At 39.6% G+C, this 25,523-nt stretch overlaps 1 protein-coding gene across 11 annotated transcripts in view; it reads left to right on the top strand.

Annotated features, from left to right (window-relative positions):
• Positions 1–25,523, top strand: part of TJP1 (tight junction protein 1) — a 271,060-nt gene that overhangs the window by 139,697 nt on the left and 105,840 nt on the right. Inside the window, exon 1 of one of the 11 annotated variants that reach the window (XM_031668877.1) lies at positions 3,157–4,896. The exons of 9 other annotated variants lie outside the window; for them this stretch is intronic. In XM_031668877.1, coding sequence (XP_031524737.1) covers positions 4,870–4,896 — 27 coding nt within the window. In that variant the 5' untranslated portion in view covers positions 3,157–4,869. Of the gene's footprint in view, positions 1–3,156; positions 4,897–25,523 lie in introns of those variants that run through there. One more of the 11 variants, XM_031668880.1, reaches the window with a different exon arrangement.

Genomic DNA, 25,523 nt, shown 5'->3' with positions numbered 1-25,523 from the left:
TCCCCCAGTGTGTGCCTCATTTTCCCATTGACCTTCACTTACAAAACACAAATCCAAAACGAAAAGTCCTTACAATTCAAGACAGCAACCACATTAAACCCAAACTGCAAGCCCTTCTGCCCTGGGGTCTTGTACACCTGCAGTAGTGCACGCCTTGGTAGGTAGCCTGGGGAGCACTGTGTTTAAGATGGGAAACACTAGAGGAAGCTTGAATTCTCAGAGGTAGAATTCATTAGCTAATGACAGGATGAAGATGATAGAGAAAGAGGACACAGCTGAGAGGGTCAGCCCCCCAGAAGGGATTCGTAACCCTTGGGGGGAAGATGGAGAGGAAAAGCAGATGCCCAGGGTAGGCTCGTCAGTGTTTTGGCAGGAAGGGAAGGGAGTTTCTATTCCTTAATGTCTGTTTTCTCTATGGATTATGAGATGAGATGTTTTGCCTGGGCTGGGGAGGGAGTCTTAAAGGAATCATAGGAAAGTGTAGCTCAGAGTGGAGGAGCTGCGAAAAACGGAGGAAAAACCTCTGAGAGATGAGCCAGAGGCCTATATGCCAGCCTGCCTGGATTCCAGTCATAGATTTACGGAACTTCCGAGCTGCCTGGTTGTGCAATATTTAGGACCCTGAATAAAGAAAGCTCCACCTTGCCCCAAGCAGAGGTAAGGGTAGCCCCAAAGGAGGAATTCTTTTGAGGGATAACTTTCTGTATACTGAATTGAATTAAAAAAGACTTGTTTTTTAGTGTTTATGTGTTCTTTAAAAAAAAAAAAAAAAAATAAAATGGTGTTGGTAATAGCTTTCTTTTTGTATTTCTAAACTGTGATAATATGTACATAATATAAAATTTGCCATTTTAATTATCTTTACACATACAGTTTATAATGTTTGTTTTAAAATGTTTTTACTATATAAGATTAAAAAGTTGGTACTCCTATAATGCATCTCTAAGATGCTTTTAAAATTTTTATTGGTCTATGAAATTTAGAAACATTATGAGCCTTCAAAGAATTTTTCCCCCATTTAACATTGTTACATGATTTATTGGCAGAGGAAAATTCTGTAACAATTTGTAGAATCTTTAATGGTATGGCCTAGGAGTGAGATCAGGATTACTTTTGGTTGTTAAAACATCTTGATAACGTGCTTCTCCTTCTAATATTTTGTATATATTCTCTTCTCTGACATTATCGAGATTGTCTCATGCTCTACTACCGTAAATAAATACTTCCTCTTTGTATGTCAAGCGTAAACTCACAGTTCATATAAAAATAACATAAATATGCTTTCATAGAATCTTTTTTTGCAATTAAAACCATCAATATACATATACACAAATTAGGCGTGGATATAGTTGTTCATTTGGTCAAGGCTGTTTTATTAAGTAGTTGTATCTAAAATGTGTAAAGATTTTGCACACATAATGCTTTTTTCATTCTGAGCCGCAGACACCAAAAATCCCACAGGAAGTTGTCTTTTAAGTGTTGTGGTTTTTTAGTTTCCTGTTCAGTTGCAAAAATGATCAGAAATAAGATAAATCCGTACAATCGAAAGAGATTTGTGGTTAAACATTATTGTAACTCTAAATGAGAATCCTTAATTAACTTGTATTTCTTCCCATATTGATCTAGAGGAGCTATGATGACATGCATATGTAAGCATAAAAGTCAGAAAATACTTTTTTGGTGTTCCATGGATAAACTCTTTAATTGTTAAAAGGGTGATTCTTTCAGATAATGCTTTATGCTTTCCACTTGTTATCAAAGCACCTACCCAAAAAATAAACTGTAGGAATAGAACTTTGTTTTTAATTGTTGGCAACAGTATTTTACCTTTATTTTACAGCTGATAAAAACCTTCTCTTGTTTATCTAGAGAAAAGAACAGACTTTATGGAGTTTAATTTAGATATTAAAAATACCATTGAAAAATGTTAAAGTGATACTATTAGTCACTGAAATACTAAATATAATTTTTAAAGAACAGGATTCTCATGATGAAATATTTTTTCTTGATTTCATTTTTTAAACCATGGCAAAGGTGAAACTGTTAAATATGTAACTATTTTTAATTAGTGACAAATAGTTGCAATCTAGCATTTAAATTACACATTGGACAACTTGTAAAAGTGACAAAGAAGGAAAAGTGAAAAAATGTCAGTGTATTTGTAGATACGTCTCTCGATTTAGGTGCTATTAAAGACACCACACCTAGTTCTAGGCAGGTTATGCAATTGCACATCGTAAATGGTAAAGATAATGTGAAGGTCTTTCATCACCACCTTTTAAAATTAAAAAATACCTCCCAAACCTTTTTAAATGGTGTTTGCACATGAGGAAATTTAATCACAATCTTTTTTTTTTTCTGTTTTCTTTTTTTAAATAGGGTCTCACTGATTCCCAGGCTGGTCTCAAACTCCTGGCCTCAAATAATCCTCTGGTCTTGGCCTCACAAAGTGCTGGGATGATGATGATGATGATGATGATGATTTGAGGCAGAGTTTTGCTCTTGTTGCCCAGGCTGGAGTGCAATGGCCCGATCTCAGCTCACTGCAACCTCCACCTCTCGGGTTCAAGCGATACTCCTGCCTCAGCCTCCCGAATAGCTGGGATTACTGGCGTCCCCCACCATGCCCGGCTACTTTTCTTTTATATTTTTAGTAAAGATGGGGTTTCACCATGTTGGCCAGGCTGGTTTCGAACTCCTGACCTCAAGTGATCTGCCTGCCTTGGCCTCTCAAGTGCTAGGATTACAGGCGTCAGCCACTGCGCCTGCCCCAAGTGCTGGGATTATAAGCGTGGGCTACTATGCCTGGCCACAATTCTTTTTTTCTTTTTTCTTTTTTTTCTTTTTTTTGAGACGGAGTCTTGCTCTGTCACCCGGGCTGGAGTACAGTGGCGCGATCTCGACTCACTGCAACCTCCGCCTCCCGGGTTCACGCCATTCTCCTGACTCAGCCTCCCGAGTAGCTGGGACTACAGGCACGCGCCACCACACTGGGCTAAGTTTTGTATTTTTAGTAAAGACAGGGTTTCACTATATTGGCCAGGCTGGTCTCGAATTCCTGATCTCGTGATCCGCTCGCCTCGGCCTCCCAAAGTGCTGGGATTACAGGCGTGAGCCACCACGCCCGGCCCACAATTCTTAAAAGAATAAATTGTCCAAAACCAAAACAATTACAACATGACTTTAAAACAAAAATGACTCCAGCCATTTTTATGAAGAACAAAAATGGCTCTTTTCTAGTTCAGATGGCTTTGAATTGCAAGATGTGTGGCATTTTACTTCGAAGCCTTAATTGATATTTATGTATCATCTACACGTATTTCTTTGTCAAATTTGTTCTTTTCATACAGTTGAATTCTAAAGAGAAAACCATTGTCTAAAACCTGATGTTTATGCTTTCTTCCATTTCTTCTGTGCCGGTTGTGGCACTATACCAGATACTTTAAATATGTTATCATTATGTTACTAAGAATTTCTGGCATTTTTGAAGACCTTTACATTTACAAGTGTAGATTAGTGAGGCTAGGAATGGTTTCTTACCATGTCCCTTGGTGTTTAGCAAAGCTGTCAACATTGTGGGAAGTTTGTGTAGTGGCTGATTACACTGAACCATGGACTGCACGTTTTACACCCTTTTCTGCCCAACTTTGAGTTGCAGGGACAGCGTTTGGAATGCAGGGCAGCTTGACCCGTTCAATTAACAAGAATTTCAGCAATCTTGATGGCCAAAAATAAACTTTTGAGATTCCTGTCTAGATGGGCGGGAAAGAGACTTTGGATATATCTTGAGGTCTAATGTGGGGTGTGGGCCGAGATGGCACAGGTCTCTAGGGTGTGTCTCAGGCTGCTGCCTCCGGGTGCCCATGACCTCATCACCAGTTTCAGCCTTGGCAGTCGGCGCTGGTGAACGAAAGCAATGCTCTGACCCTGCTGGAGCTCCTCGGAGATGAAAGCCATGACGCGCCTTGCAGAAAATGCATTCCGCCTTCCGTGGAAACAACGCCCAGGCACGCGGTGACAGCCGTGACCATGCTGTTTGCCCAGTGAAGGGAACAACTGTCGGGTATCGGCTCTGCCGGCCTTTCCAGCCGCACTCATGCCTGGGGCTCATCCAGCGTGGCTTGTCGAGGAGCAAGTGGACAAGTCTCTCAAGGAAAGCTTTGGTGCACAGGCGCTTTCTCCTTGGGGCGAATTCTGCCGGACCTTGGATAAAAACAAACAGGAAGACTCGCACGGCAGCGGAAACTGTCTTTCCAAGTTACTTGGGTTACCCGGCTTTTCCTTCCGCGCCTGGGGTCGGACCCCGGCCGCTCGCCCCGCCCCCTCCCCCGCCGCGGTCCCGCCCCCGCCCCGCCCCGCCTTGCCTCTCCTGGTCCGGCCCCGCCCCCGTCGGGCCGGGCATGCTCAGTGGGCCGGGCCGGCAGGTTTGCGTGGCCGCTGAGTTGCCGGCGCCGGCTGAGCCAGCGGACGCCGCGTTCTTGGCGGCCGCCGGTTCCCGGGAAGTTACGTGCGGAAGTCGGCTTCCGAGGAGACGCCGGGAGGCCACGGGTGCTGCCGAGGGGCGGGCGACCGGGCGGGGCCGACGTGGCCGGGCTGCGAAAGCTGCGGGAGGCCGAGCTGGTGGCCGCGCTCGGAGGGAGGTGCCGGTCGGGCGCGCCCCGTGGAGAAGACCCGGGCGGGGCGGGCGCTTCCCGGACTTTTGTCCGAGTTGAATTCCCTCCCCGTGGGCCGGGCCCTTCCGGCCGCCCCCGCCCCTGCCCCGCTCGCTCTCGGGAGATGTTTATTTGGGCTGTGGCGTGAGGAGCAGGCGGGCCGGCGCCGCGGAGTTTCGGGTCCGAGGAGCCTCGCGCGGCGCTGGAGAGAGACAAGATGTCCGCCAGAGCTGCGGCCGCCAAGGTGAGCGCCTCCGCGGCCGCCAGGGCCGGACCGAGCCGAGCGCCGCCGCCCGCCCGCCGGCATCGGGCCGGCGTCCCGCCCTCCCTCGCCGGCGGCTGGCGCGGGGCCGCGGGCCGCGGGCCGCGGGGAGACCCTCGGGCGGGGGCGGCGCGGGCCGAGCTGGGGGCGGCCGGGGAGGGGGCTGCGGGCGCCGGGCCGCCGTCCCGGGCAGGTGCATCGCTGCCGGCGCTTGTTCCTGGCTGCGGTTCGCCGAGGGCGGGGACGCGCAACAGGTCCCTCGCGGAGAAACTCGGCTCCGGTGAGGGTTCTGCGGCGGCCGTGAGCCGGCCCTCGGCGGGTCGGGGCTTGGGGTGCCACCTCCAGCTGACCGGGAGCTGCTGTCTTTGGAGGAGTGGTTGGTCCCCGGCGAAACCTTGTAGTTTCGATCTGATGTCACTCCCTGCGGTATGCACACGCCAGCGATAAGGCTTTGAGACTGCAAAACACTCCACTCAGCCTGTGAGGCGTAGTAGGTCGCGTTTCTTTCATGCCGTGTGACTTATTTAAGGTAACTTTGCAAATAACCTCTTTAACATTTAGTAATTTAACTTGAATTAAACTTTCAAAAGTAATACAAAGTATTCCTACGAATGGATAATAGGATGAGCTCTTAAAAATTAGTAAAGACCGGTGAGTTCAGCCAAAAAAAGGTAACATTCTTCCTATCACTTTTCCCATGTGCTCTGAAATATTATTCCATTTTCCCATTGCTTGGAAACTGACTTGTGTATTACATTAAAAAGCCAAAATTCCTGAAAAACAGAATCCTCCTCCCATTTTGTATATTAATTTTTTTATAAAGTAGTACTTGCTATTTCAAACAATTAAACGAATACAGAAATGTGAGCAGTAAAAATCTGCCTTTTAAAGAAAATCAATTCATTACTTAAAATAGTGTCGAGATACTTGGGCAGATAGTAGTTTTATATGTGCAGTTTTGTTTGAAATGCTTACTCGTAACATCTGGGAGCAGGAATAATACGCCTCTGAAACTGTTGAACTCTCACAGAAGCTTGTTTGCTGGCTGGGAGAAGCTAGAGGTTACACTTATTAATGAATAGATCGTTTTAAGGGATATACTATTCTTCGTTTAAGAAAAATTTAACTTGTACCTTTTTGACCTTATATAGATGAAGAACAAGCTAAAGGTAATACTTTATCCAGAGATTTAGGATAAAAGGCAACATTTTGCTTTGGTTTTAAAATAAGCTCCCATTATCTATCTTTTCTGGGGCTTCCTTTCCTAGGAGGAAAGGCTTTGTTTCCGTATTACACAGAATGTCACTTTGTTCCTGAAGTGTGATCTCTGGTACTTAATATGCAAGACAACACACTTTTGAGAGGTTATTTCAAGTATGGAGAGAAATACGTTTTCAGTGGATTGCCGCAGTAAGGTGATTTAGAAGGAGAAGAAGTACTTCTTTTCTTGAATTATAGTATTGAGATTTGTATGGCATATTGAAAATATTACATTGTAGGGACGTTTTTTGCGTTCTAAATATTTACGAGTAAAATGCAAGGTGAAAGCTTATTTTTTAGGATGCTGTATTATGGAGCCACCTCAGAATTTTATATAGAGCAAAACAGGCCATAAATAAACAGATGAAATGAAATAATATTTAGTGACCTGTTTCCCTAAGTCACATTTAATTTTTGAAGGTGGTTAAAATGCTTACTAAGAGCCAGGCTGGACTCAGTGCTTTACGTATGATGCTTTTGTTTTCTCCACCCCCGCTCAGTTAAAAAAAAAAAAAAAAAAAGAAGCAGCAGCAATATTAATTTGGGAGCTTGTTGTTTTTTGTTTTAGCATAATAGTTTGGAAAACTCCTGTCTAATAAGCCCGTGCTTTTGATTCTTTTTTTTTTTTTTCGTAATGGTTGAATAGTTTGTCATCCTATGAATATGCTGCTGTTTAGACTATCTTTGCTTTATTGATAATTTGTTTCCAGGATTTTGCTGTTGGTATAGTAGCCTTTTTATATCTGTGCACATATATTAGTGCATATCAGATTCTTAAAAATGCAATTACTGAGGCAAAGACTATGTGCAGTTTAAATGCTGATATACACTACTAAATCTTTCTCTATAAAGACTACCTAGAAATAAATATAACAAATATTGGTGAGCTACTGGAATCTTAATGAAGGACATAAAGTGAAGTCTGAAAAAACGAGATGAAACAATATATTTTCCGGATGGAGACGGTCACTGTTGTAGAATTTACTAATTTTCCCCAAGTCAGTGTCTTCTAGTGTCGTATTGTAGAAAACTTGACATATTGATAAGAAAACCTACCTGATAAAATGATAGCCACAAAATTCTGGAAAAAGAAGGCCCTATGAGGAAACTTGTTAGAAATTCACATTTAAAGCAGCCCGTCAGTTCAGGAACCAGGGAGTCCAGAAACATCTGTGCATTTATGGACTTTTAGTAATTATGATCATTGATATTAATGCATGTCAGGTATTGTTCTAAGTGCTTAATTTATTTAATTCTCACAGTAACCCTATGAAGTGAACTATTATCTCTACTTTTTGGTGAAGAAATTGAAACACAGAGATACAATAACTTTGAAGTTCACTTAGCCAGCAAGGTGGCTAAATATGTGTTAAAAGTATGTGGTAAAAACAACATTGTAGTCTATTGGAGAAAGAGTGGCTTGTTCAATACGTAGAGCTAGGACTACTGGTTATCCATGTTTTAAAAATGTTTTCTGCCTCATAGGCTAAAAAAAACAGAGGAAATCTAAATGACAAAGAGCAATACAAATTATAGTAGAAGAAAATGTAGAATGATATACATATATGTATGTATGTACCTAGATTGAAAAGAAGATACTAAAGAAGTAGTAAAGGTGGGCAGATCACTGGAGTTTGAGACCAGCCTTGCCAACATGGTGAAATCCTGTCTCTAAGAAAAATGCAAAAATTAGCTGGAGGTGGTGGCGTGTGCCTATAATCCCAGCTACTTGGGAAGCTAAGGCAGGAGAATTGCTTGAACCTGGGAGGCGGAGGTTGCAGTGCGTTGGGATCGGGCCACTGCACTGCAGCCTGGGCAACAAAGTGAGACTCGAGACTCGGTCTCAAAAACAAAAAGTAATAAAGGAAAAAACGTGGCTGGGTGCGGTGGCTCATGCCTGTAATCCCAGCACTTTGGGAGGCCAAGGGGGTCGAATCACGAGGTCAGGAGTTCAAGACCAGCCTGACCAACATGGTGAAACCCCGTTTCTACACACACACACACACACACACACCGACCTGTAATCACACACACACACACACACACACACACACACACCGACCTGTAATCCCAGCTACTGGGAAGGCTGAGGCAGGAGAAACGCTTGAACCCGGGAAGCAGAGGTTGCAGTGAGTCAAGATTGCACCACTGCTCTCCGGCCTGGGCCACAGAGCGAGACTCAGTCTCTAAATAGATAAAGGAGAAAAAGTTTTCTGTATGTGTGATATACATCTGCATTTGCAATCAGAATTTTGTTTACTGGTGTACTTAGTATAAGATTATTAGAAAGTTGAAAAACAAGAATTAAAATGGTTCTCTGCGTCACCAAAGAATTGTTTAAATGTGTAAGAAAATGCTATGAATCATTATAAGAAACAATTTCATTGGTTGAATCACAGAAAGTAGCTGAAGGAAGTTTCAGAGACTTCTGTGTTTTCAAGCTGTTTCCCTTTGGAGGAAGCAGTAAAATTTAATGTAAGATTGTGCTATTGTATATGCTTATTAGATTTTGCTGCATACTAAAATATTTTTGTTAAGTATCAGGAATAGTAGTATTTCCTGCTGTGGCTATCTGAAATTACAACGTAGGTTAGTACGAAAATGGTTTATGTCACTTTTTACTGTTACACTGATTTACATGATTCCCAGGAATTGATTTATTGTATCAAGTGGAGCACAGTGGGCTTTTTTTTTTTTTTTTTTTTAATTTTACTTTAAGTTCTGGGATACATGTGCAGAATGTGCAGGTTTGTTACGTAGGTATACGTGTGTCATGGTGGTTTGCATCACCTGTCAGCCCATCATTTAGGTTTTAAGCCCCACATGCATTAGGTATTTGTCCTAAATGCTCTCCCTCCCCTTGTCCCCCCACCCCCCAGCAGCAGGCCCCAGGCCCTGGTGTGTGATGTTCCCTTCCCTGTGTCCATGTGTTTTTATTGTTCAACTCCCACTTACGAGTGAGAACATGTGGTGGTTGGTTTTCTGTTCTGGTATTAGTTTGCTGAGGATGATGGTTTCCAGCTTTATCTGTGTCCCTGCAAAGGACGTGAACTCATTCTTTTTTATGGCTGCATAGTATTCCATGGTTTATATATACCACATTTTCTTTATCCAGTCTATCATTGATGGGCATTTGGGTTGGTTCCGTATCTTTGCTGTTGTAAATAGTGCTGCAGTAAACATGTGTGCATGTGTCTTTATAGTAGAATGATTTATATTCCTTTGGGTATATACCCAGTAATAGGATTGCTGGGTCAAATGGTATTTCTGGTTCTAGGTCCTTGAGGAATTGCCATACTGTCTTCCACAGTGGTTGAACTAATTTACATTCCCACCAACAGTGTAAAAGCGTTCCTATTTCTCCACAGCCTCAACAGCATCTGTTGTTTCCTGACTTTTTAATAATCACCATTCTGACGGGCGTGAGATGGTATCTCATTGTGGTTTTGATTTGCATTTCTCTAATGATCAGTGATGATGAGCATTTTTTCCTATGTTTTTTGGCCGCATAAATACCTCCTTTTTTTTGGCAGCATAAATGTCTTCTTTTGAGAAGTGTCTCTTCATATTCTTTGCCCACTTTTTGATGGGGTTGTTTTTTTTCTCGTAAATTTGTTTCAGTTCCATGTGGATTCTGGATATTAGACCTTTGTCAGATGAGTAGACTGCAAAAGTTTTTCTCCCATTCTGTAGGTTCCCTGTTCACTCTGATGATAGTTTCTTTTGCTGTGCAGAAGCTCTTTAGTTTAATTAGATCCCATTTGTCAATTTTGGCTTTCGTTGCAATTGCTTTTGGTGTTTTCTTCATGAAGGTCTGCCCAGGCCTGTGTCCTGAATAGTATTGCTAGGTTTTCTTTTAGGGTTTTTATGGTTTTGGGTTTTACGTTGAAGTCTTTAATCCATCTTGAGTTATTTTGTGTACACACTGAGCTCTTCTTGATATCGCAACATTTTTGAAAACCTTAAGAACAGCAGAAAATGGCGAAGCTAATGAACAAAAATTAATGACACAAATCAGTCATTACATATAGGAATTGTTTTTTGAGTGAGTGATACAATGTAGTTTCAATTATGATAGTTACTGATCAATGCATACTTTCTTCACACTGTTTTAAAAGTAAAAAACGAATTGTAGTTTATGAGAAGTCACTGAAGTTCGACTGCAGCTTTTAATGATCCTCACTGTAGCAATACTTTTTGTATGTGTTTGGCATTTTAGACCATCATGGTTAAAGGTTTAATTTATATAGTTGGCTGATAATCCTAACTGCATTTTACCACTCTTAAGTTTGTTTCAGGACAGCTTCATAAGACAGTTATGTTTCAAATTACAGTGTTTTTTCCCCCTCAGGTTATATATTGGCACAAATTACATTATAGTATTAGGAAAGACACCAATTTGCCAGGCTTAAGCATGTAATCCCTGCACTTTGGGAGGCTGAGGTGGGCGTATCACCTGAGGGCAGGAGTTCAAGACCAGCGTAACTAACATGGCCAAAACCCCATCTCTACTAAAAATACAAAAATTAGCCGGGTGTGGTAGCACATGCCTGTAATCCCAGCTACTTGGGAGGCTGAGGCAGGAGAATCATTTGAACCCAGGAAGCAGAGTTTGCAGTGAGCCGAGGTTGCGGTAAGTCAAGATCACACCACTGCGCTCCAGCCTGGGTGACAGAGTGAGACTCCATCTCAAAAAAAAAAAAAAAGGAAAGACACCAATAAATAATGAGGTAGAAACCAATCTGTGGCTTTGAGGGCTGTAATGCAGTATATGTAGTACTGCTTCCAGTTTGATTTGAAGGGAAAAAAAGTACAGTAATTCCACTCCCTTTTCCCCCCCAGTCCTGGAAACAAGGTCTGGCTCTGACTCTCACTTGCTCTTTAATCTCTTTTCTATTTAGAGACCAAATGTAAACTCTGTACAGTTCTAAGAATAAAACTGTGTATAAATATGAGAGATCACCATGCTGCTAAGGAAAATGTCTTTAAAAATAATAGTTTTCCTGGAAAATTTGGAGATGCAATTCTGTTTCTTGACATACCCCTGATATGATAAAAATTCACTTTACTGAAAGACCGCGAGTCCAGCTAGAAATTCATGTGTAGTGCCACCCATCTCTGACAGCCGTTGCTCATTTCAGGCCTGTCTGAAAGCATTCACGTGCTCAGCGTTGTGTATGACTGAGTGTTGTAATAGCTGAAGACAAGCTAGTGGAATGAGCACAGTTATTTTTAATTAGCAAAGTTTTGATCATATGTTAAATGAAAAGATAGTTTATGTCTAGAATGATCCTCCTGGAGTATTTGACTGGAACTTGCTTTGCACCTCTGAATTTTGAAAGCAAATCTTGAAAAATCTTTTTACTTTTAACAACTTTTAGTCTTGTAGAAAGAAATATACATTAGGATAGTTTATAGATTTTAAAGTTAATCCTATAAAATTGGTTTGTTTCAGTATTTCTTGCATAAACCAGCAATAAAAATAAGACTTTTGCTGTCTCTGACCTAGAGTGCATCTTTATTTATTTATTGCAGAGAAGAGTGGCTTCAGGTTGCTCCTTTATGGGTTAGCCAGGTGCTTTATTTCCATTCCTCTTAAACAGATAAATTCTTAATAATGAGAAGTATGTGGGGAATACGTGGGTAGGAAGTTTTATCATATCCTAAACATGGATGAAAATAAATGGACTCTGAATGATTGCCTTTACCACAAGAACACAGCTTTAGATCATGAGAACACCAATGTTACCAAACTTTATACTATAAAATACCATTTGAAATGTGATAACAAAACCCTGAGTGTCATATATGTAGTGCTCAATACTGAATCTCAGGTGGCCCTCACTTTGGGATAGATCAAGAGATAAGGTTTTATTAGTTTTTGTTGGGGGTATGTTTCAGTTGTTACACTGGGAATACTGGGAAGTGAGTTAATTGATGAATGATCTCAATTCTAGTTTATGTCCAGAAAGGATGTAAAACAGAAGCTCATCTGTGGATTCTAGTTAGGAGCATAAGATTAGCATATACCTAGTTTAATTTTTTTTTTATTTACTGAAATGTTTTTTGCTTTTTAAAAAAATGTACATTCCCAAAGACTGAAAAGTTCATTTTCCTTCTTGGTTACCTTAGGAATTTTCACCCTTTTGGAAGTGTCACTATCTTAGAGATTGTACAACAGTTTCTGGCAACTGAATATCACAAGTTAAGATTAGCTCACTTAATTCAGTATGTAATTTTAAAATTCAGGAGGATACCAGTAATGACTAATTATTTTTGTTAGCTTAACAAATATTAAGTGAGTACATTTTGTTTGGGATCCTGATCTGGAAATTTACAGTTTTCAACTGCTGTGCTCTGTAATGATGACCTTGTGAATTGTGTAACTCATTGTTCAAGAAACAAAGGATTTGCATTGTTTACTCTTAAAAAAAAATGAGCAAACTTATGGTCATCCTGTAATAACAGAGCAATCTTGTGTGCTTTCTTGGTTGGAGGAGGTGGCAAAGTCATTATCTAGAACCTGGGCTTGCTGTTCAGCAGTTTGTGTATTTTTCCTTGTTAATATTTTTAAATGTTTGAATTGAATCTGGATACATTCATGTAAGTGTTTTCTGCATGTGTTTGGTATCAGTATCTCAATAGGAGGGACACATTAAGAATTATAAAGTAATTGGACTTATATGCTTAACAAGTTGTTGAATATACTGACAAGGCAAATGGACACTGTAGTACCTGTTACTGTTAGATTTAGGGTTCAAGAAACTGTGAAATATGTAACAATTTGGATTCCTAAAGCAGGCATTTTTACATTGAACAGATTTTTGTTGGTTACCTTGTGTGTACCAGTCACTGTTGTAGGTGCTGGAGATGGAGCAGTGAACACATCTCTGTACTGATAGGGCTTTTTAATGGTGTGGGTAGAGGGCAGCAAATAAACTTCTGTTCGTGATGTTAAGTGCTGGAATCCCTAACATGCCTTCTCTGGGTCATGTTCTCCCCCCTCAAAGATCACATGTATCTTCTAGGGTTCTCGTTTTCTTGTTTTTCTTTATAGTGACCACCCAATTATGCATTCTGAAAGCACTAGTTTTGACTCTCTCTGAACTTTGCACATACAGAATCTCCTAGTGTGAATTCTGTTGTGTATGGCTTCTTTTGCTTAGCATTATGTTTGTAAGATTATATTGTGGATAACTGTAGCTCATTAGTTTTCATTCTGTTCTTGTATTTCGTGGTATTCCCTTGTATGAGGACTTTATTGGTTTTGGGAGAAAAATAGTTTCAGTTAGACTTTTGTGGCTTTTTGAAGAAAAATATTGTGTATGTCTGTCTGAGGGGCAAGAATTAGATATGCGTTATTAGGCAGTCATTGGAGTACTAACAGCTGAGTAAAAGGTAGTAAGCTTCTTTTGGTGTTCCTGTGATTATCTTGAAAAATCAAGTTGGTCATAGTTTTGAGGATGTTTTATGACTAAGATCTTAAATCTGTCATACTAAAGTATGTTTTATTAGTAAGATATCCACTTGCCTGACTGATCAGACCACCAAAAGCCACAATCAGGGGAAATACATGAATTTGACAAAAAGAAGTCTGCCTTTCAAAATATAATTGTAGGAAAAATTTCCTGGTAATGTCATTTGAAGGTATAAGGAAAATTTATTTACTGATTTTTTTTCTAACAGTGGTAATTATTGGAATATTAATACTTACTGGAGTATTAATACAGAAGTATGCTATTTTGATGCTATATCAACTATAAAAATCAAGTCAGTAGCCGTGGCAAGTAGGCTTACATTTTAGTTGTAAGTGTGAGAAATCTGTGTCAAAACAAACAGTAGCCCCTAACGTTGCATGCTGACTCTGTGACAGATACTGAGTGTTTTATGTGCATTACCCCGTTTAATGTTCACAATTCTGTTAGATACTACCGCTATCTCTGTTTTTACAGGTGAGGGATCTGAGGTTAAATTTACTTGCCATAGGTAATCATACATCTACTTATATGTTCTGTAACTCACACATTCACATCCTTACATGTTCGTGTGTTGTAAGAGAGTGCCAGGGAGAAGAGTATGGAATGGTGTTAGGTGAGTCTTAGACCAGACAGGCAGCACGAATCGTGAAAGCCGGAGGAGAGGGCACTGGTCCATCAGAGCACAAGCCAGCTCGTCTAAAGGAAGCAGCTCTTGCTTAGCTGATTGTTGTCTTAGAAGAAGACAGGCCAGATCTCCCAGTTTTTCAAAAGAGGTTGTAAATCTGGATTTTCATGTAAATCACCCTGACTTAAGTCTTGCTAGTTGACTTAGGTTTTTATATCTTTTTATTGTGAAATATATTGCCATGTGTACAGAAGTACATAGAGCAAATGTACATTAATGAATTATTACAAAGTGAACACCCATGTAAACACCATTCACCTGTCAGCAGGCCAGATCCTGCACAGAGAGGTCAAGTAAAAGAAGTACTGAAAAGATTATCATTGAGCAACTCTTAAGTTTTACTTACTATGTGAGTTTAGGCTCTGGAATCTGAATCCTGAGTCTGCCACTAAATGGCTGTTTTCTCATCTGTACACAAAATGCAAATGTAAAAAGGCAAACAGGACCCATCTCAGGGTGGTTGTGGGCTCAGCACATACTAAGCTATTATGTTAGCCATGTCTTCTAAAAACATTTTAAGTGAAGCCCATTTTAGTATCAGAGAGGAGGCATATAGGAATTTTATTTATTTACTTGTTTGTTTACTTATGGACAAAGGTTGGCCTGTAGATTATATAGGACATTCATTCATTCATTCATGCATTTTGAACAGAGATCAGTCTGTAGGTTAGTAGTTTTCAGCCCAGCAAGATGTTTTGTGGTTTCAGAAGGAGGATTCATTTATTCATTCATTTATTTATTTCTGGACAAAGATCAATCAGCCTGTAGGTTAGTAGTTTCAGCCCAGCAAGATGTTTTATGGTTCCAGAGGAAGGTTCCCTGGGTTCCTGAGATACTTTTGAAAAAAATTATTACAATGGCATTAGGTAAGAGATACAGTCTTTAGTCTGATGGATTAGGCAATAGAGATGAAAGACTATTCCAAATCCAGGGTACCTGGCTCAGTTTGGATGTCTACCTAGTGTGGTGAATGGTTGATTAGCAAGTTCCATTCAGCTTTGATCATCTGAGCATCTCAGGTCTTTCTACTTGTTTTATCTCTACTTCGAACCATTTACATTCTCCCTCCTCCCCCCTGCCCCCACCAAGTAATCGTCCCTCTGGATTCCTGTAATAGCCTCCTAAGTAGTATCATACCCCCCTCTTCCCCTTACAATCTGTTTTTCTAAAATAATCTTCTCAAAATCCAGGTTTGATTAGTTTCTCTCCCTTCCCCCCCACTACACACACACATACGAACGAACACTCATCCTAGAATTCCTAGGCTGCTTAATTGCCTTTAGAGTAAAAGATCAATTAATCCTTAATGTAGTCAGTAAGCTCCTAGCGGATTATTTGGCCCCTGCCTACCCCTCTAGCCACATCTTGGATCTTGTTCCTCCTTGCTTCTTGTTCGCAAACTGTACTTTCCTCTTTTTAGTTCCTAGCAGGTGTACTTCCTATCAGCTTTCTCTTTGAGTTCCTCATGGCACTGTTTTTCCTTCCTTTATAGTACTTATTTAAACTTGTGATTATATATTTAGCCATGGAGTTTTTTGATCATCTGGTTCTCCTGCTAGACTATAAGCTCCATGAGAACAAAGGTCATACTAGTTGTGCCTGGTTATTCGTGTGGTTTAACACAGTGTTTAGCCTATAGGAAACTCTCAAACATTATTTGAACAAATGAGAGATGCTCTTTCCTACACCAGGCTCTTGCATGTGCTGTTTTTTCTACCCGGAAAGCTTCCCACTTCCATCCCTCATGCACCTCATAGCTATCCCTCATTCTTCTCCTCAAGGACTTTGCCTGGAGCCCAGAAACTAGGTCAAAACTCTGTGCTTTGAACTGTGTATCCCTTTATAGCACTTACGACAACCTGTACTTAGTTCTCTGCTATTATTTGATTAATATCTGATACCCCTTCCAGACGAAAGCTGCCTTTTTAATTCTGTTATTCACTTTCTGGTAATGTTAGACCACCTTAAATTCAGCTTAGAAAAGCAGCAGAAGGTACTAATCCATCCCCAGAACTAGTTGCATTTTTGTTACTATTTCTGAAAGAGGAATCTGTTGCTGGAATAGCCAACTCATGGAAATACTGCTTAATGTCCTGGCATCATGGTAGCAGCATTCTTGGTTTTGATCTTTCCTAAATCAGTAATTAATTTCTAGTCCTCTCAAGTTACCTTCTTTTAAGTGGAAAATTTTCAAACCCATAGAAAAGTGGATGTGGGGAATATAATGAATTCCCACATTACTGTCACCCAGTACGGTTAACAACTTAAGAGCCAATCTCATTTCATCTATACTTCGTTCATTGTGTCTTCCCTTCCCCATTAGTTTGAAGCAAATGCCAGACATCTTTTCATCTGTTAATACAGGGTGAGCATCCCAAATCTGAAATGCTCCAAATGTTTGAGCATTGACATAATGCTCAAAGAAAATTCTCTTTGGATCATTTCAGATTTCAGATTTTCGGATTTCGGATGTCCATCCTGAAATCGGAAACACTTACGGTTCTAAGCATTTCAGAGAAGAAAGAGGATACTCAACATGTATCTGAATATATATCTCTAAAAGATGTCTTTCTTTTTAAAGTACTGTAATTACATTATCATTAGCACACTTTTTAAATAAACTCCAAATACTTAAGTGTGTTTTTTTTTTTTTTTTTTTTTTTTTTTTTTTTAAAGACAGAGTTTCACTCCTGTTGCCCAGGCTGGAGTGCAATAGTGCGATCTTGGCTCACTGCAATGTCTGCCTCCCTGGGTTCAAACGATTCTCCTGCCTCAGCTTCTTGAGTAACTGGGATTACAGGCGTCTGCCACCATGCCTGGCTAATTTTTTGTATTTTTAGTAGAGACGGGGTTTCACCACGTTGGCCAGGCTGGTCTCGAACTCCTGACCTCAGGCGATCCACCTGCCTTGGCCTCCCAAAGTGCTGAGATTACAGGTATGAGCCACTGCGCCCAGCCATATTTAGTGTTTTCTAATTGTTTTAAATGTCAGCTTTCCTTAATGAGATTCTCTTATTGTGATTGTTTAACATTTCTCTTAGGCATATGTGGTCCGCCACTTCTCTCTCTCTGTTTCCTCTCTTCCCTTGCAGCTTTATTGGTTGAGAAACAGAATTGTTTGTAGAATTTTTCACAGTATGGATTTTGGTGTTTGCTTCCTTGTGGTGATTACAGTGGTGGTTGGCCTACTGTATTTCCTGTAAATTGGTTAACTGAAGCTAGAGCAATTCTTTCTAATAAAAATACCACATGAGCCATCTGTATAATGTAGCCACACCAAAACGTTTTTTTAAGGTAAACTTAATTTTCATATTTTATTTAAAACATATATCCAAAATATTACCATTTTAGCATGCAATGATATAAAATTATAGGTGAGATATTTTAAATTATTTTCCATATTCAGTTTCTGAATACTGTTGCATGTATATTTTACATGTCATATGTATATTTTACACATAGCATATCATAATATATATCCTATTTCGTATCATATATATCGTTTACATATACCATATCTCAGTTTGGACCAGCCACATTTTAAGTGCTGAGTAGCCCCATGTTGCTGGTGGCTTCTGTACTGGATAGCACAGAATGTCGATCTAGAGCCTTGATCAGATTCAGATTTGATGTTTTTGTTTTTACAGTTCTACTTCATAAGTGGCATTCAGTGCCAGGGTTTTTTCTGTTGTTTTTGGATGATGTCTGCAGCCACTGATGATCAATTTTAGATCCCGTAATTCACTAGGTGTTATAGAATGATGATATTCAATTTTTATTATTCCTTTTTCACTGGTTAGCTGGAATGCTTCTAAAAAATAAACTTCCCGGCCGGGCGCGGTGTCTCAAGCCTGTAATCCCAGCACTTTGGGAGGCCGAGACGGGCGGATCACGAGGTCAGGAGATCGAGACCATCCTGGCTAACACGGTGAAACCCCGTCTCTACTAAAAATACAAAAAACTAGCCGGGCGAGGTGGTGGGCGCCTGTAGTCCCAGCTACTCGGGAGGCTGAGGCAGGAGAATGGCGTAAACCCGGGAGGCGGAGCTTGCAGTGAGCTGAGATCCGGCCACTGCACTCCAGCCTGGGCGACAGAGCAAGACTCCATCTCAAAAAATAAATAAATAAATAAATAAATAAACTTCCCTTCGTCTACTATTTTGATCACCCACTGGTACTGTTTGTATAGGAAAGGAAGAGTAAATATCTTATTCTTTTCCTAGATGTACAGTTTCTCAAAATAATGAGTTTTGCCAGCACTTATCGTTTTTTAGAATCAGTATGAGCATATGAATGGATGGAAGCATATTTGATTTATTTTAATCCATTGCAATCAAATTATTTACCGTTGCGTCAGATTACTTTATTCTGAATTTTTAAATAACATAATACATTAAACAAATCATAGGTGTACACAGATTGATTAATTTTCAAAGTGAATACGCCTGTTTGTCCACAACTCAGATCAAGGAAGAACATTTACTAGTGTCCCAGAAGCTCCCCCACCTTCATCCCTTCCAGTTACTACATATACAAAGGTAACCCTGTCCCAACTTCTAACAGTGTAGGTCAGTTTTCCCTGTTTTTTGTTTATGTTTTTATTTTAAGACAAGAGTCTCACTCTGTCACCCAGGCTGGAGTGCAGTGGTGCAGTCTCGGCCCACTGCAAACTCCGCCTCCTGGGTTCAAGGATTCTCGTGCCTCAGCCTCCCAAGTAACTGGGATTACAGGCATGTGCCCCCGCACCTGGCTAATTTTTGTATTTTTAGTGGAGACGGGGTTTCACCATGTTGGCCAGGCTGGTCTTGAACATCTGGCCTCAAATGATCTGCCTGCCTCAGCCTCTAAAAGTGCTGGGATTGCAGGCGTGAGCCACCATGCCTGGCCCCTTTTGCCTGTTTTTTGTTTCGTAATTCAGATGTGACGTTTACCAGTTTTCAAGGATTATGAAATTCACGTGTTCATTGTAGAATATATAAAAACTTAAAATATACAACTCTGAAACCAAGCTTTTTTTCTGAGTACATAAATATGATTTTTTGTGAAACTGGTATCTTTCTGCATTTTTCTATACCATTATAACATTTTTCTTTAAACCTTTTATTTTAAAATACTGGATTTATAGAAAAGTTAAACTTCTTTAGTGTGGTTGCATTCTCCATCTGTAATGTAGTTAAGTTAATTTGTTACTGTTTTTATTCTGTTTTTGATTGCTTCCCTTCCCTCCATATCTTTTTGGTTTTAATAGTTTAATTTTTTGGTCTGTGAAGGGTAATGTTGTGAAACAATACTGTGTTCTAAGAAAGAGAGTTATACAAAAAGATATACTCAGAGAACTGTCACTCTCTCTTCATCCCTGCTATACCATTCCTTTCTTCCTCCTCTTTACCTGAATAAACTGTGAGAGGTCTTTTTATCTATCTTCAACCTTTAGAAGATGCTATACCTAAAAATAGTTTTATTTTTGGTAACTGGAAAGCACTCTAAACTTTCCAAGAATATTTGTAACTGTCCCTATTGAGATTTTCTCAATATTTAATGTACACATAATGATAACTTTTAAGCTGATGTTCTTTTACTCCTGTTTTATAGCTAATATAGCAGCTTATCTGTGAACTTATGTTTTTAGCAGACCTTCAACTTTGATCAACCGAAAAATTACAGGTTCACTATGTCTTTCTTTCCAACTAGTACTTCCTAATCATATCCATCTCATCACTTGTTTCCTAAACTGTTAGCCAAGAGATGGACACAATGATATATTTGTAAATTTAACCAGTGTTGAGTACAGTGGGGTGTTGGATGCTAAATTTACTTAATTTCTATTGAGACTTTTATCCTATAGTTGCTGCCTTCTTATTTTGATCATTATTTTAATTCTTATGCTTCCTGAATTTTTGTCCTCTATTCATGAAGTCTGTTGAATCCCTGAATATCCTTAGGACCCTTCTTCCTTTGATTTTAGAGTGATCTTTTTTACTGCCTCCTGGGCATTTCTATTTCGGGAATTTAAATCACAGCCCCTCAGATCAGTCCAAGTACACATATTTTGCCTTACCTTTTAACACATAACACTGTTCCCTTTGTAATTCGTTTGTGTTGCAGTGATCACAATTTGAGATTATGTAATTGAAACTTCATTGAAGGGCAGGGGTCATCTGTTTTATTCCCTAAAACTTACGTTGTACTTCTCCTTAAGTTCCTGGCTCAACCTCATCTCCATAGATGATCTTGCTTTCAATCTTGGTGGAAAAAAGCCAAAAAGACCAAAACAGAAAGACTTTGGAGTTGAGAAGGAATCAGAAACAGTTGAGTGTAGCAGCTTTGCTCACAGAGGGAACTCGGAGGGTCCCGGAGCGTTCTTAATACCTTTACTCTTTGGTTTTCCTAATGGGGAACTGCATGTCATCAAGAAAGAGTGTTCCTTGAAGATTTGAGGAAATTTTATTATTTTATGATGTCAGGTAAATGAGGTGTATTGATAGCAAAAATTGAGGGATCTTAAGCTTTGATGTATTCTCTGGACAGTAAGTAGTGTTTTGTATTAGCTCCATTGGTTTTCATGTATCCTCATTGTCTGCTCCTTCTCAAGTTCCTTTGGTTGTCCACAGGATTATCTTAGTCCTTGGGTAATTACATCTTTTCCGTTTGACTTCAGCGCTGCTACTTGGTTCACTACTCAAGAGCCATCTTGAACTCCACCCCCACTTCTCCCTAACTTTCTAACTGGTTTCCCTTTCTCAAATCATTTTCCCATTACAGCCTTCAGAATGAATTCTGATTATGTCATTTGATTGTCAAAAATTCTTTAGTGTCTTCCGTTTGAGTTTAAAGTCATTGGCATTATATTATAAAGCCCATTGTGATCTGATACCCTTGCACCTTCTCTTCTTTTCCTCTCTCCCTGTTCCACAAATTGTACAACTTAGTCATATCAAAGCCAGCATCATGTGTAGCAGCACACAATCTTGCTGACGTGCTGTTTCTTCTGAAACATCTTTCTCCACTCTCTTCGTGGACATCCTTCACGCTCGAACTCAAAACGGTTGCTGTTTCAGGGAATAGGTCTCTGATCTTCACAGCAGACACAGTCCTTTTGCATCTTCCATAACAGCTCTTATCTATTTGGTGCAAAAGTTATTTATTTTGGTGCAAAAAGCTCTTATCTTTTGATGCTATTTTAATGGCAAAAGCTGCAATTATTTTTGCACCAACTTAAATACCATTTATTTAGTGTTCTCAGCTGCTGCTTTGAGCCCCTAGGCAGGAAGAGGGATCTATTTTTGGCCTCCCCAACACTTACTGTATCTGATACATGTTTGTTGAATGAATGAATGAATGATACATGGATTGTTTTTGAAATTACAGCCGTATGGATAGTAAAATTTAACTGGCTGTCTATTTAGATAATGTTGAGTTCTTCATTTGGAGTATACTTTGTATCTTCTTTTGGATTTGTTCTTCCAGTTATAGGCTCATCCTGTCTTGTCAGTTCTTGTGCCCTCCTGTCTTTCCTCATTCAGTAATCAGTCCTAAAGGACAGTGAAACTGCCTAGAACTAGGATCTGAAGTTTTGGCAGGAAGCCCTTCAGAGTTGGTGATCTGAGTAGTGTCCTTGCCAGCTGGAGCTTAGAACAAAGAAACTAAACAAACTCTTGGCAGATTCTGAAATACAGCTTTTTGCTTCTTCAGAAATTGTGATTCTAGTCAGTTGATGCTTAGAAATGTGCACAGAACTCAGAATCCAGCAACCATGAATTGCAGTCACTTTTGATGCCTGCAGTACTTCACTAATTATTGAATTTGTAGCCTGTTCATTGGAATTATAGTCTAATAGAATTTTGGAGCTAGAAAAGTCTGTTCATTTGCGATAATTTCACCCATTTCCCTAATTGTATAGGTGAGGAAAATTAAGATCATGTTTCTAGTTGATGATACCTTTGGGCTCTGGTCTCCTTATGCTTGGTCTAGTTCATTTCCTGTTTACGAACATCTGTCTGAGTTATTAGGGAATGGCAGTGCTAGAATCATGCTTAGAGGAATAATACATTTTTCCCCTTGATCTCCTACAAGCCTAAATGTCTTGAGCCTGAGACTGGTAATTTACCGGAAGCTTTTTGTGCAAGTTACGCAATTATCTATCTCTTGTGTATTTTTGAAATGAGAAAATGACAAGCAAGTTTACGATAAGGATATTAAGTTTTAAAAATATTTTATAAGTAATAGATGAATGTGATTAAAAGTGCAAAGGGCTTCCAGTGAAAAAGTGCAAAGGGCTCCCAGTGAAAAGTGATACTCCTCCCACCTGGTTTTCCTTTCTCCACCCCAGAAGCCATGCGTTTCTTAGGTATTCTTCCAAAGGAACCTCCCCACCCCTTGCTTTTCTGAAGAATTAAAATTCTCAGTCATTAGTGAACACTTTTTCTTTATGGAATGCTCATGAAAATAGTGGTTAATAAATTTACTGGTACTAAAAATGTCTTTTATCAATTTTAGCTTTGATTTCTGAGTGATTTACTAGAAGGATTTCTTAGTTTTTCCCCAGCATTTTATTATGGTCACTTTCAAACACATAGCAAGATTGAAAGAAGTCTACCATGGATACCTGAATCCCAACCACTAAGGTTCCACCATTATCATTTTACTGTATTTGCATTATTACATATTTATGTGTTTGTGCATCTGTCCATTCCTCAGTTCATTCAGAACTCCTCATCAGGACTCTCTGGTTATAGAAACAACCATGGATAGAATTTGCTGCTTTTGCCACAGAAGCAAATGAAAGGCTAGAGAATGGAGAGAAATGACATGGTCCATGATTTAAACTGGGAATATATTTTTCTGTTGTTTTTTAAAAAAGATAAGGAGTGGTAAAACATAGTAACTCACTTATATTATGGATTAAGTTGGTTTAGTGGCTGGTCAAGAGCCTAACCACTTCTTTTGATGATTCATTCTCAATTACTTCTACATAGGTCTTCCTTCAGGTAAATCAAGCTATATTTGATGTTTAACAGAGAAGTTTGTTGAGATGTGTACTTTTCCAGTCCTCCAAAGAAAAACTATATTGATTTTGATATGGAATGGTGAGGACAATTATGTTTTAGTATTTTAGTCTTCTCCCTTGGACAAGGTAAGTTTCTGGAGACTGTACATTAAGACCTTAATGTGCCAGGAGTGGTGGCTCACGCCTGTAATCCCAGCACTTTGGGAGGCAGAGGCAGGCAGATCACGAGGTCAGGAGATGGAGACCATCCTGGCTAACACGGTGAAACCCCATCTCTACTAAAAATACAAAAAGATTAGCCAGGCATAGTGGCGGGCGCCTGTAGTCCCAGCTACTCGAGAGGCTGAGGCAGGAGAATGGCGTGAACCTGGGAGGCGGAGCTTGCAGTGAGCCACTGCCCTCCAGCCTGGGTGACAGAGCGAGACTCCGTCTCAAAAATAAATAAATAAATAAGACCTTAATGTATAGATTGCTAACAGGAGAATAAACATTTTTTATAATTAACAATAAGAACGTTAATCCTCTTAAACATTATTTGATTTTCCTAAAAGCCAAGTGAAAAACAGATACAGATGCTTCTCAACTCACTTAGAACAGTGTCCTGATTAAACTCATCATAAGTTGAAAGTATTTTAAGTCAAAAATGCATTTAATACACCCAGCGTACCCAATATCATAAGCTTAGCCCAGCCTACCTTAACCATGCTCAGAACGCTTACATTAGCGTATAGTTGTGCAAAGTTATCTAACACAAAAGCTTACTTTACAGTAAAGTGTTGAATATCTCATATAATTTCTTGAATACTGTAGTGGAAATGAAAAGCAATGGTTGTATGGGTACCATCGTCAAGTCAGAAAATCAAGCTGACCCATCCTAATTCAGGACTGTCTGTATTTGAAATGTCGAATAGGAATGAGATTTGGTGAATATGGTTTGAAATACATTGCCAGTTTGTTCTGATGGGGAATGGAGAAAGGAAGATAAAACACCTGATAGAAAAATGTCACCCACAGTCCTTTTACTTTGAAGATGATAAACAGTGTTAACATTTTATCCTTTCAGCCTTTATTCCCTACTAATGTTTAAACAAAATTAGGATAACCATGTACACGCTGTTTTACAACCTGCTCCCCCCTTTATGTTAAATAATTTTTCCCATTTGATTAACATCATCTTACAAAATGGAAAACTGTATTCATTAAGACCTTAGAGAGGATGATTAACTTTCATACCATAGAGTGTGTTATCAAGGAGAGTTAAGTGCATGTTATCACATCACTTGCGGTTTGGACTGATAGGAAAAAGATTAAAAAGGCAGTAAAACAATGTCACTGGTTAATGAAATAGATCAAGAAAAGATGAGCTGAGAGCTATGCAGGCAGTTCTCATTCTTAATATCAGCTGAGATTGGACAAACTGGCAACTATTGCAGATACTTTTATCATGTATACGTTAGTGGGACTGTTGATGTTTAGCTGATTTACTCATACTATTGTTGCTTCTCATGGATGGAAGAATTTTTTTTTTAATGCGTTATCCTGGTCAATGTTTGTTTAAAAAAAACAAAAACAAAAAAAACCAGCTTTGTTTCCCGTAGAGGTCTCATTAAAGGGAGGTTTTGCTGCACTGGAAGATTGAAACAAAACGCTGGTGAGGTTGGCAGTTCTTATCTATGGGAGTGAACAGAGAGATCCTTTCTCTCTCCTCTCTCATTCATCTGGCAGGATAGTTAATCTAGTTGCTTTGAATTTAGGGAAGCAGGCTTTCTTTGTAGGGACTTACTTTCTAAAATGGCATTCATCTTCAATTAAAGTCGCTGTGGGAAAGGAGAGATTGGGCCCATGGCACCTTGATAGGCGTATTCTCATGATGCTAATAACAGCAGTAAGAGAAGACAGACCTCACTTATGAAATAGGCATTATATGGTGTGACTAGTGGTCTGAGAGTGTCATGCTTAGCCTTCTCCCATTTTACTTTACCTTTTGATAACTCTGAAGAATCTTTTTAAAATTTACTTGTAAATACATTTTAGGAGTCCCAATTTTGTAAAATTGTAATGTTAAGAGAGACTGAAATATTTTAAGTCTCCAAGAGCAGTTAACCCCATTTAAAAGAAATTTATTTTGAATTCTTTACTGCTGATTCCTTAGATCAAGCTTGTCCAACCCGTGGTTCACA

This window comes from Papio anubis, chromosome 7 (genome assembly GCF_008728515.1).
Source record: "Papio anubis isolate 15944 chromosome 7, Panubis1.0, whole genome shotgun sequence".
NCBI lineage: Eukaryota > Metazoa > Chordata > Mammalia > Primates > Cercopithecidae > Papio > Papio anubis.
The sequence above is the reverse complement of the archived record's forward strand: the minus strand, read 5'-3'. Positions and strand labels throughout refer to the sequence as shown.